The 12,482-nt window shown below is 38.9% G+C and overlaps 1 protein-coding gene across 4 annotated transcripts in view; it reads right to left on the minus strand.

Annotated features, from left to right (window-relative positions):
- APP (amyloid beta precursor protein) overlaps window positions 1-12,482 on the minus strand; it is a 199,496-nt gene that overhangs the window by 43,766 nt on the left and 143,248 nt on the right. For 2 of the 4 annotated variants that reach the window (XM_072326680.1, XM_072326678.1), the window contains 2 exons: window positions 9,695-9,769; window positions 8,481-8,639 (listed from right to left, as the gene is read on the minus strand). In XM_072326680.1, the coding sequence (XP_072182781.1) occupies window positions 8,481-8,639; window positions 9,695-9,769 (234 nt within the window). The remainder of the gene's footprint in view (window positions 1-8,480; window positions 8,640-9,694; window positions 9,770-12,482) is intronic. The other 2 variants (XM_072326679.1, XM_072326677.1) reach the window with 1 other exon arrangement.

The raw sequence follows: 12,482 nt of genomic DNA on the forward strand, positions 1-12,482 counted from the left end.
TGAACATGAACAGAAGAGAGAACTGCAGCTGAAGGGAACATGAAAAATATACACTGACTGATGGTACAGAAGTGAAGACTGCAAAGAAGGCAAGTTTTCCCTACCATGAAACTAAGACGTTCGCTTTTAACTCAAGTGTTTAGGGTGACATTGGAAATCCAGTTCCCACCTTGCCAACTCTGCTTGCATGGTTGTGCTTGTGCATTTTTTCTGAAGCTGCTGAATAGTGAGAAAAAAATGAAGTTGACATGAGTGAAAAGGAAAGGTTATGGTGATCTTACTGTGCAGGAAATTAAAGAATGAGCTGAAGAAGGGAGCAGCCTCACTGGTTATTGGCGTACATCCAGAGGAATGGGTATGGAAGACAAAAAATAAGCATCAGAAGCTTTGTGCACAGCTTTTTGAAGCAGGAAGAACTGTGGGCGAAGCCAAAGCTTTAGAAAGACTTGGATTCATGGTCAAATATAGATCCTAAACTAATTTAACATTTACACATGATATGAATACTAAGCCATAAAGCTTGAAGAGTGAAGAATTTCTTTGGCTTAAGAGATGCAATAGAAAGTAAAACAAAGGTTATCTGAGGATCTGTCAGACAGAGAGATGTGAAGCCATTCCCAACCGAAGGATTAAACTTAGTATTTCCATGACAGAAAATTCATTTACGAGGAAAATAACCCCAAATCACTAAAAGTCAAACAACCTGTGATGAAGTTGCAAGAAACAATGAACAAATGTTGAAAAGTAAGCAATCCCTGCAACATGACTATAATGGCAAAACAAAATGAAATGCCAGCTGTGACAGTTTATAGGAATAAAGGCTAGAGGACCACTAATGTTTAAAATAGTTATTTTCTGAAAACAGAAAATATTGTTCCTTTTCCTGACATTTCATCATTTATTTCCCCGAAGCACATCAAGATATCAGCTTTGTGTACATTAAAGAGAAATGGATTAATTTCTGTTTCTTCAAGGAATACTCAAATTGAAGTGTCATGTCTAATGCCAAAACACCTCCTCTTTATTTCCATGGAAAGTACAGCAGATACAAAGAGCATTATAAAACTACTTGACAGAGCAAATTTACAGCTATAAAACACTATCTTTCAACATAGTCACCACCATCAGCTGTGCATTTTCACTAGAGATGACCAAAGCCTGTATGCTGTCCTCATAAAAATCTGCACCAGCAGAGGTCACCCAGTATTGCTATCACCACCACCTCGCTGTGCTCACATCCACTATTTGGTCTCCAGAAATGTACAGCAAGCATCAATGAATGTCAATGGGTGCCATTTTTTCTTCAAGGAGGAATTCAATGACACATCTCTGATTCATATGCACTTCCATGTCAGATGCCATTGTGCCAGACTGCACCTCTGCTGCCATCTGTCACACGGCAACAAAATGTAATGGAATATTTGTAGGAAGGCTCAACTTCTACTGCCATAACACCATCTGCTTCTGATGTCATGGGCCAATATAACATAGTATTATATGAGGCATTACTTTCAGAAGAGTCCTCTTAAAATGGCTCTTCTTCCTCTTCCTAAAATAGCCACTAAGCATCCAAGATACAATAGAGATCAGGTCAGACCTCCGAACTTCCCCACAACTTTGAAATGCTGTTGGCTGGCTTGAGGGCCTTTGCTGAAGGCTAACCTGCTAGGGCTGGTGCCAGGTAGTCACAGACCTCTGCAGGGCTTTGCATACCCAACCATGGTTACCATAAATAAGGACCAAATTTAACAGGCAGAAATTATTTTTCTCCTCTATGCCTAGAACTGCAGATCTACTGCTTTAAAACCTTGAACAAATTTGTGAATCAGCAAAAATACCTCTCATCTCAAGTCCCATCTCCGTACTGTATTACATCCATATTGAAGTGAACTACTTCTGCTTCTAATACACTCATGTATGTACTTTTTGCAGCAGGATTTGCCCCCAGATCTCTTGTACCAAGTGGTGGTGTGAACTCTTGTAATGGTAGAGTGGAGCAGCCACAGTTAATGGTCTAGCAAAGGAAAGGAATGGCTCCACAGGTTAAGGAGATGCCATCAGTGTCCGAAGATGTTTTATCCACAGCCATCTATTACTTCACTGTTATGCAGGAATCTTCAGAATACACCATAAATGAAAGTGTTGGTATTATCAGCTAATTTAAGCTCAGGAAGGCTGAGGTCTGACACTGTCTATGACAAAAGAACAAATGGCTGACAGATCAGGTCAGCTTTGCATCTCTCACTCTTCATTACTCAATGCACCAAGTACAAACCTCACTAAAAAAATCAAATTTTAGCACCCCAAATTTTGCTATATGTGTTGTCCGTGTGTCATACACACCTGTGGTTATCTCATTAAAAAATATCTCACAGAGTAACTAACTTGTATCAGCCACCAGGGGCTACGTTACCCTCATAAAATAATACCACTGTATTCTGTTTCATTTGCTTTGTCAGCTTGTTTTTATCAAATTTCCTCTAAAAGAGACCAGGATATTCCCAATGTGACTTCCATTATCCCCATGTTTTTAGTTACCTTAAATAAGTGGCAAACATTTCTGGCAACTGCAATTGAGGTAGTAACCAGAATGATCAGTGACCTCCTGAACAACAGGATCCAGCACCAAATTCAGAATGCATATCAGTTCACAAGGAATGTGGTTTAGATAGGAATAATATTGCTTACTGAGAACTGGAAAACCCTGAACTGGCTAGAAAGAAGCTTAACTCCACATTAGCATGGTACGTATTTATTATTCAGGCCAATGTAAAGAATAATATGAATACATCTCATGAGCACACATAGAGTAATGTTGAGTGAAGTAGTGCAAAGGCTCCTGTTACATGTAGCTTTGAACTATTTCAAGCACATCATTTATGCCCATGAAACTTTTTTCACACTTGCTTTTTATCCAACACTTAGCACAGCCAGATTACAGTCCTCTTACAAGCTATTGTAACAGATGAACAGATGACCTGTTATCTGTCTGTGTGCATTTAACTGTTAGACTCAAATCTTGTTAGTTTTGGAGCATGTTGTCAAAGTATTAGTTTTGGTATGTTGGCACTTGCTTATATATTCAATCCATCTGGTCCAAAGCAGACAGATTCACAGACTACTTGTGCAACATAGGTATGCTATTCAAGCTGACAAAGCATCATTAAAAAGATACCTTTCTACCTAAAACTGTAGGGAGTACATCTATTCTCTTATTAGTAAAGCAGTTCTTTTGTGGATATATAGATGCAATCCTGACAACCTATTAAAAGGTTTCCAGCTGTACAAGACAAGCCTGAACAGAGCAGAAATCACTGATGGTAACTTTTGCTACCTACTGGTGAATCCCAACCCCACTGACTCTTTAATTCAGCATGAAGTAAAGGTGCCTTTATTTCAGGTAGAATCAGTTTAGACACAAAAATCACTGACATTCTTCTTTAACAATGAAATAATATTCACGTTGCAGTTTATCTCCAAATAGAAAACAGTGGGATCTGCCAGCTGAGGATGTTCTGTCCTTTACCATTGAAGGTGTTTCCAGCATCAATTACAGGAGAACATAGGCTCTCTTTCTACTCCACCTTTTAAGACATTTCAAAAGGCAAGAATTCTGTGTAATACATGCTTAAAAGCACTTCAGAATCCTTGTGGAGGAAATAAATTGACACACATAAGCCATTTGAAGACAATACTCGTATCATAACGTGACTTAGAATGATAGTACTGGTTTATCAAACACAGTAGAAGAACCTTACAGAAGGCAGCCCACCAGAAGCTGTTCAAACACAATTCTAAATGGTGAATATATAGTGATTACATTCTCTGCTGATCTTAGCAAGGATTTAGCTTGATTTTGTTCCAGCCAGCAGAAAACGTTACTTACTGTCTATTCATGAAACAAGTAAAATAATTTACAACTTTCACAAGTTTTTTTACACTCTCACTTCTAAGTTTTGGCTCTGCTACCATTAGGATTCCTTTGAAATGTAGATAAGGTAGGTTCATTCACATCTGCAAATTTAGAGAACATAAACCTCATTCTTTCCTTACAGGTTATTTACAAGGAAATGAAACCCACTGGTCTACTCCTAGCATCCCCCTCCCCGCCAAAAAGGCACCCATAAATGTGGTCTAAAATGCCTGAAAACAGTTTCTAACATATACACATTTATTTTGTATATACACATATACACATACACATATATGACCTCTACACAAATTCTATCTTATCATTTCAGATTTTAAGGGAGTGGTGAAAAAGTGTTATTTCATTGAGCTTGGGAAACGGAAACATCAGAATTAATTTGGATTGCTACAAACGTAACTATGCTCCCCACAGAAATTTAAAATACTTTCTGCAGAGAAACACCATGAAAACTATACGAATGCACTTCTGTGCATTTAAAATACAACCTCCCACGTCTGTGTGTCACAGAACTTCTATGGGAAATTCTGAGTTGGCTCGTCATTTTGACCAAAAATTCACTCTAACCCAGAAAGGAAAGATCCACAACGCTGTATTTTACCACTTCATCTTGCCTTTAGAGAAACATCAATCACCAGTCCTTTCTGATTACTGCTCTTGAAATGTGCAACAGTTCTTCCTTTTCATTCCATTTTTAAGGATACCTTATATACTATATTAGGTATGTATTTTATCTGCTATGTTATTGATTTATGGGCTGTACTTGATACCAGAGCTGCAGTTCGTTTTAGGAACATTCAAGGAAGGCTGGCTAGGATGACAGAAAGGCTTCTAATTCATGTGAAACCCCTATCCTACATTTTATGTTAAATTAAAGATGTCTTCTCATCACTTCTGCTAGTTTGTAAGAAAGCGTGTATTACCATGCATAACAAATACACTGCTATTAGCACTCAAAACCAAGGATTTTCCTGAGGCAGAACGAAATGAAAACAGTATTTGATTCCATCTCATCATTTGCTTTTACAAGATTTAAATTTATTCAACTCTGACAAATTAAAAGTAAATTTTGTCTCTACTCTTTGAAAACTTTGGATTTTAGTTATGATGAATCTGCCAAAGTTTTGCAAACCGTAATATCCATCTGGAATTGCCTTTCTGTCTTTAATAGCTCATATGAGAAATCCTACTGGGCAAGATGAGGTATATGACTATACCACATGCTCAAGTCCACAGACTAGGGAAAAAGCAAGGAAGTGTGGTTTTACTCACCTAAAAGCCTCAGAATGTAATCTAAAACCTGAATTAAGCAACCATCTTTCTCAGTCTGACCTGGTTTAAAAGAAGAGCTGAAATCTGTGCTGTCTATTTTATAAATCCCACAAAAATGAGCACATGTGAGAAACTGTAACTTTACACGCTTGGGTGAGCAGGATGCAGGGTGGAGTATTAGAGCTGGACTGATCTCCCCTACAGCACAGAAGGATTTTTATCACGACATCAGCAGTTACACTCTGACCTGCCTCCAACTGCGTAGTTCCCCAGCAACCTTGTTGGACCCAAAAAAGGCTTTGAACTTCCAGAACACAGAGGCACAGAGTAAGGGCCCCTCTGCAGATCCTTCTTCCAAGTCCAAGTGGCTGAACATGACTGGTTTCAGCCTGCAGTAAGCTCTCACCATAGGATCAGACACAACTCTCAAGGCACAAATGGTACCAGGAAGGACATTACGGGGAACAAGAAAATATACAGCAAATAAATTCAAATGGGTTAATGTACAAGGTAGGGTTGATCTTAATTATCCCTACTCTGATCAGCAGTAATTTGCATCTTAGTGAAACAGTTCTGAAGTGCAAGAGAAACATTTTAAAGTGTTTTAAATTGAGTTTAATTATTGTATGCTCATTTTACTCTATGCACAATGTAAGGAGGTTAATTAATTACCATTCACAGATTTACTGTACATTTCCTTGCTCTAAAACCCTTTATTTCACCACTGTGAACTGCATTTCTTTTCACCACACCTCCTCCCCTTGACTTCCCGCAGAGAATGAGCCTCTGCTACCAACAAAGATTAAACAGGGAGACATAAATCCAAGTAAATTTGACATGCACATGAGAAAGGAAATATAAGGAATTTATAGAATCAAGTTGTTTGCAGAGACTGATGCATTTGAATTCTTCTATTTAATTTCCAAAATGAAGGGGAAGATCTCCAACTGTTTTAAAAACTAGAAGCATATTAGTTCCAACTGCCATTAATCCTCCTTTTCTGTACTAAGACCATCAAGTGGGATGAAACAATATGGCGTTTTGACAGCAGATATTGAACAGGTACACCCTATTTTCAAAGACAACAAAGTATAGCAGCACTGTTAAGCTGTACTGGGAAGCAGAGATGAGGATCAAAAATAGGTTTCTGGGCTTCTTGCAAGACAGTGCTTCTGAGAAAACAACACAACAAGCATTTGGTTTTGCTGAAAATTATGTTCTAATAGACACTGAAGTTATGTTATTTCATTTCTGTCATTCATTTCTGAACGAGCTTACTGACTCCCTTGCTGCTCAGTGGTGTCCTGATACACTCCTGTGACACTAGCATGGGCAATGATCCACGTAACATCTGAAAAGCTCCTGCAGTTCAAGGTTCTGGTCCACTACAGAAGAGATAGGATATATGGACAACACATCCAAGTGATTAAACAGCACGTGAAAAACACTACACCCCGTCCCCACAACACACACACTTCAATAAAAAGATCAATTCCTTCTTTCAGTTTAAACTTTAATACTCTTCTAACTTTATTTAAGAGACCTCACCACTTTAAGTATGGACTTACGCAAAGCAGTTGACACGACATTCTTGTCTCAACCTAGAAAGATATGGATTTGACAGCTGGACAACTCAATGAATAAGGAATAGGCTGCATGGTCACACTTAAATGTTGTAGCTTGATGTCCAAGTGGAAATTCATGATAAGTAAGTCCAAAGGGATAGGTGCTGTTTAGCATCTTTGTTGGACAGTGGGACTGAGTGCACCCTCAACTGATTAGTGTACGAATCAAGCTGTATGATGTGGCTGACATGCTGAAGGGAAGGGAGGGACCTTGAATAGCTTGAAAGGTGGGCTTGTGTGAACCTCATGTAGATCATAAAGGCCAAGTCCTGCAACTGGACCAGAGTAATTCCAAGCGCAAATTCAGGCTAGGCAGAGAATGGATTGAAAGTAAAAGGACTTGGAGGTACTGATTGATGGAAATCTTAACACGAGCTGGAAATGCGCACAAGCAGTCCATAAAACCAACTGTATCCTTGGCTGCATCTAAAGAAGCAAGGGAGGTGATTGTCCCTCTGTTCTGCTCTTATGAGATCCCACCTAGAAAACCGTGTTCAGCTTTGGGGACTCCAGTACAAGAAGGACATGAATCTGCTGGAAATGTCCAAGGAAGCCCATAAGTATGATCAGAAGTCTAGAGCACCCCACCTATCAAGACAGGCTGAAAGAGTTGAGTGTGTTCTGTCTGGAGAAGAAAACTTCTTCTGGAGAAGAAAATTTTTCTGGGGAAGTTTTCAGACAGAGTTACAATCACAGAAGTCTCAACTTTACAGCAAGAGCTGATTTTCTGAAGCCAAATGTGAAACTGTATCTGAGGTGAACTCCTCAAAGTCACAAGGCAGAAGAACAGGACCTGCAGCCCTTCTGTGCACTCAACACATCTCCCTTTCAGTTCTGAGTGGCAGACAACTAGCTCCTAAAGAAAGCTGCATACCAGCCCATACCATGGAAATGTGTCTGCCAGACCCTGGAGTCCAAGCCCTTCACTACGCTTTTAACAGTCATAGATTACAACACACAGCATCTCACAGCTAGACCAAGTAACATCCTCTACCCAATTTAATACACATTTGCTTTGTTTTCAACAAAGTACTGTGCTGCAAAATACAGACTAATTCTTCATACAGCTACTCTGTGACAGGCAGGTAACCCAAGATTACTTGGGTACTACACAGTTACTACACAGTTTTGCACCAAGAGGTGGAGAAGGAGTTTGATGATGATAAAGAATTGTGATTACGATCGTTTTTCCATGCTCACTGAATGAGCAGGTTTCTCTATGAAAGGAAATTCACTTAAAATACATAATTTTACCCGGGTAGTCAATATTGATATAATTTCCTACGAGACCAAACTTAGGAAACAGTGGACTCATCTTACACTGATTATTCAAAAGGCTTTTAGTCACATAATGTTTTTTCCACCTAAGAAGCGTTCAAGATACAAGAGTTATGTAAAATATTTGACTGCTGTCCCATAGGATTCACAAAGATTATAATTTTTATGAAGGCCCCAGACTGGCTGTTAAAAGGTTAAACAAAAACATCATAGATATAGTGTCTTTAATAATTCCATTCATATCCACATCCTGGATTTAGTGTTTACAGCACTAAGAGCTATTGTATCAAACAGCCAACTCTGAATTGCCAGTGGGGTATTTTCACACCATCCAACAATCCTGGGATGACTAACAGAGATGGTGATATTGCACTTACTCTGGGTGGGACAGTCTGCAGTGCTGTAATGTAGTTCTCCAGAGCAATGCGGCGACGGTCATTCAGTGTGGCTTCCACCCGTGCCATGTGAGTCTCCACAAGCTGTTGCCTTTCATTTGCTGCTTCTTGTTCCAGTGATTCCACTTTCTCCTGGAAATGCTGAAAAAAACACTCATCACGACAGAAGCAGCAAAGACACCAGCAGAGAACAATAGACATGAAAATCTGCCTGCAAATCACCAAAATGATTCTACACATCAGTTTGGCTCCCTGAACTTCCGTGCTGAATGTCCCTCTTATTGATTCCAGTAGGAATTGCTTCTGAACACCTGGACACATTTCTTCTTAATCTATCAGACATTTCTTACATGTTCAACACAACCACCAGTGAATCCTTTATGTGACCACTGTGACTGTGTTCAACATTAGGGAATTCAGTACAGAAGAGGATGGAGTCTGACAAGACTTAGTCTTCTGAAATCGCAAAGGCTTTCCACGTATCAAAGTGACTTTACAAACAAATCTACATGGTGGAAAAAAACCATTCTACCTGCGCAGAGTCACTATAATTCCTCATAAATTGGCCACCAGGAAGAAAAATTGAACCTAGACTCATTCCATTAAAGGAAAAGCTTGAGCGGATATAATGCAGAGAGAGCAAAGTTGTGGGGTTTAATATGCAGCGTGGTCTGGTTCTGAATGTTACCTTTTTATAGTTTTGCACTGAAGTCATTCTAGAAATACTGAATAATACTGACCATAGCTACAGTGGGTTTCAAGTAGTATCTGGCTTGTCAGAATTTTTGAATTATAATATAATTTTGGATAAAAGATTTTTTGGCAGAGAGTTTCTTCCAGATTAAACCGATGGTGATTCCTTCTTTAACTCATATTTTCCATCTCTGCTTTGAGATTACATCCTGCAGCTTATTAGTTTATCACAGCCTACATTTTGGAAAGGGCTTTTGGAAACTGATTTGTAAGTTCTCACTGATGATAAGTCAAATTCTCTCTCTTCTGCACTTCTGTTCCAGGGTTTGGGTGCTAAGCACAGAGACACCAGCAGCCCCTAACAGCTGGAAACAAAGATAGCAAGCGCAGAAAATAACACTAAATCTCCATGTAAATATGCTTTGAAATTACATCACCACTCACAACCATTGCATTTTAACTGCAGACCCAGTTGATAAGGCTGTAGAAGTATTCTCCTTTACCTGGATAACAGCTTTCTTGTCAGCCTTTGGCAAATTCTTTGCTTGGCGTTCTGCCTCCTCCCATTCTCTCATGACCTAACAAACAAAACAAGGAATGTGAATTTCACATTGTCTTTTCTCATCTCAAGACTCCAAAGCTGCCAAGCACTGCAGCTCGCATGATTGTTTTTATATTCTTCCTCTCCTTACATCACTATAAAAAAGCAACTGCAAAATTTAACAAAGGTAGAATCCTGTAATTAATGTAAACAAAGACTGAACTGCTGTATTTGAACATCATGACAAGCTCTCATAACTTCACAGCTGTTAACCAACCTTCAAGCAAAGGAAATGGGAGTCTCTATGGGTGAAGATCATTTTCATCTCAGACAAAAAGGAAAACATTTCCACCTATAGTCAAAAGGAGCAAATTTCCACTCATTCCATGTGACAGTTTTGGAGGTATCAGAAAAATGTTTAGTTTTGGACTACATCATCTGCCTTTGAGCAGGACAGACAAAGATCTACACGCACTTTGTGTCAGCCTGTTCAGAATTAGGTGCTAAATGTTTCAAGAACTGAAATTCTCAAGTATTACTCTTTAACTAGCTGTTCATTACATCTGAAACTGTCTTAGTCAGGAACCTTTCTCATTTCATGCCTAGAGAGCCATCTCTTCTGATCAAATTCTTTTATGGAGCAATTGCTGTCACCAAATGCAGTGCACATAGCTGGTTTATGTGAAGGCTTAGAGCAATGCCAAAAGACAGAAGAAACATAGAAGTAATTTCTCAAAATGCACATTTCCCTCCCATCCTTACCTGAAAACACAGTTTCATAGCATTTGTAACAGAAATTCTCAGACTTATACTTTCCAATGGGGATTTAAGAACAGCTCATAGTTCGTATACATGACTAAAATTTTACTGGAATAAATACCAAAGACAAGACAAAGTGCTGTGTGTCAGGCTTGCAAGTTAAGCCACAGCACATAAGATTTTACTCCTTCTCCAGCAAAGAAGTACAGTAGAGCATGAAGCAAAAAGCCAATTTAGAGTGTCATGATATATTCTGAAAAAAAAATGTACTAGCATTTGGTTTGCTGATCTGCATTAAGGGCACATCAGGTATTCATCTCTTAATTACGCACTTAGGTTACATCATCGTGGTGGCCTAGAAATCTTAATTCATACACAAACAGCATCTTTCTAGAGAAATGGAACATTGCCGGCACTGGGACATGACCCAGAACCCTCAACATTAATTCAAGTCATATATTAAAATGATACCAGTTAAAATGTGAGCATTGACTTAGACTAACAAACTCATGATTTTCTTCTCCCACCTCTTCTTTTATGCCTCCATATCTCATGTATGATATCAGTTTAATACTCTTTCGCTCTGAATGAGCATTAGTGTGTTTTCAGAACAACAGCTCCTTGCCATTTTACACCTAAAATAATCCTGAAAAACTTAAAAGCAAAGACACTCTGCTAATCCACATGATGAAAACAAGTTCTTGTGGGTAAGGCAAGAAGGAGACCTTTGGCTAGAATAGGTCTCCCTGTCTATTTTATTTCTTTTAATCTTGTAAAGCAGTGAAGGTGGGATAATAAACTGACAGCCTACACAGCTAGCTGGGAGGAATATAAATTAGTGGACTTAGTGTCCAGTTCCAGTGCAAGAACAAATGGCTTGTGTAAAAAAAAGCACAGAACAACATGGCTGTTTTCAGAGATAATATTCAATTTAAAGATTGCAGAAGTTCTGTTTTGAGTGTTGTTTTTGCAATTGGGAAGACTTCAACAGTTGAAAGTGGTATGAGCGGGTAGAGAGTGCGTGGTTTTGTTCTAACTAACTAAACAGTTGCCCTACAGCTATCTGTGGGCAGATGCTACCACCAAGAGAAAACTTGGTCTCTTACTGAAGGCCATACCTTTATAGAATTGAGTGATTAGCAATCATACCACAGAGGTCTGTGGAAAACCATCAAGCAGAAAGGAAAAAGAAAAATCATTCTCCAGATATGGCTGTGCAGAAATAGGCTGAACCCGTCCTGTGTGCAGATATAAACCTATTCTCTTTTACTGAAAGCACCGACCTATCAAAGCCATGTGGATCTATAACTCTCCAGGGTTTGGCTGCTTTGTACCAGGAAAACAACAACTTCTGATTAAGATTTAAGAAGCACACTGTTCCTAACTTAAACTTCTTTAGGGCTTGGGACTTACTGCCTGGTAGATTTCTTTAGAAATTGGGCTGTAGAGGACAGCAAGAAGGAGAAAGGATGCAAGAAAAGTGTCATTCACTGCTAAGATAAATGCTAAGTACAAAATCTCATTACATTGAAACCAGTATATATATATATATATTTATATTGGTGCACTGAAGAATATAGCAACAAAAGAATTTTAAGCAGGCATTTGGATTACACCAATCACAACAGCAGAGGTCCTAGACTCAAGGCTTCCTTAGTTAGCTAGTCAAAGCCATGACAATATGATGCCTATATTTGTTGAGGGCTTTTCTTGCACACTTAAGTCTTGACTCTTTTCCTGGTGATAACATCATTAGATCTCTTCAAAAAGCCTTGACTGTAACTGGGAGTGGGGTGGTATTTGTGTTCTCTTAACTAAGCTGACAGTTTTAGAGAAGAAAAGAGATCCCACACAAAACAGTTGAGGCAGAGGGATCCAGGAAATAAGGTGCAACTGGTACTAAAAATCATCAAGTACCTCAAAGATGTGGGAAAAAGTAGCATGCAATGATCCATCGTGCTGCTGAACAGCCAGACAAATCTGGTACCCAT

The sequence above is a fragment of the Excalfactoria chinensis genome, chromosome 1 (assembly GCF_039878825.1).
Source record: "Excalfactoria chinensis isolate bCotChi1 chromosome 1, bCotChi1.hap2, whole genome shotgun sequence".
NCBI classification, from domain to species: Eukaryota; Metazoa; Chordata; class Aves; order Galliformes; family Phasianidae; genus Excalfactoria; species Excalfactoria chinensis.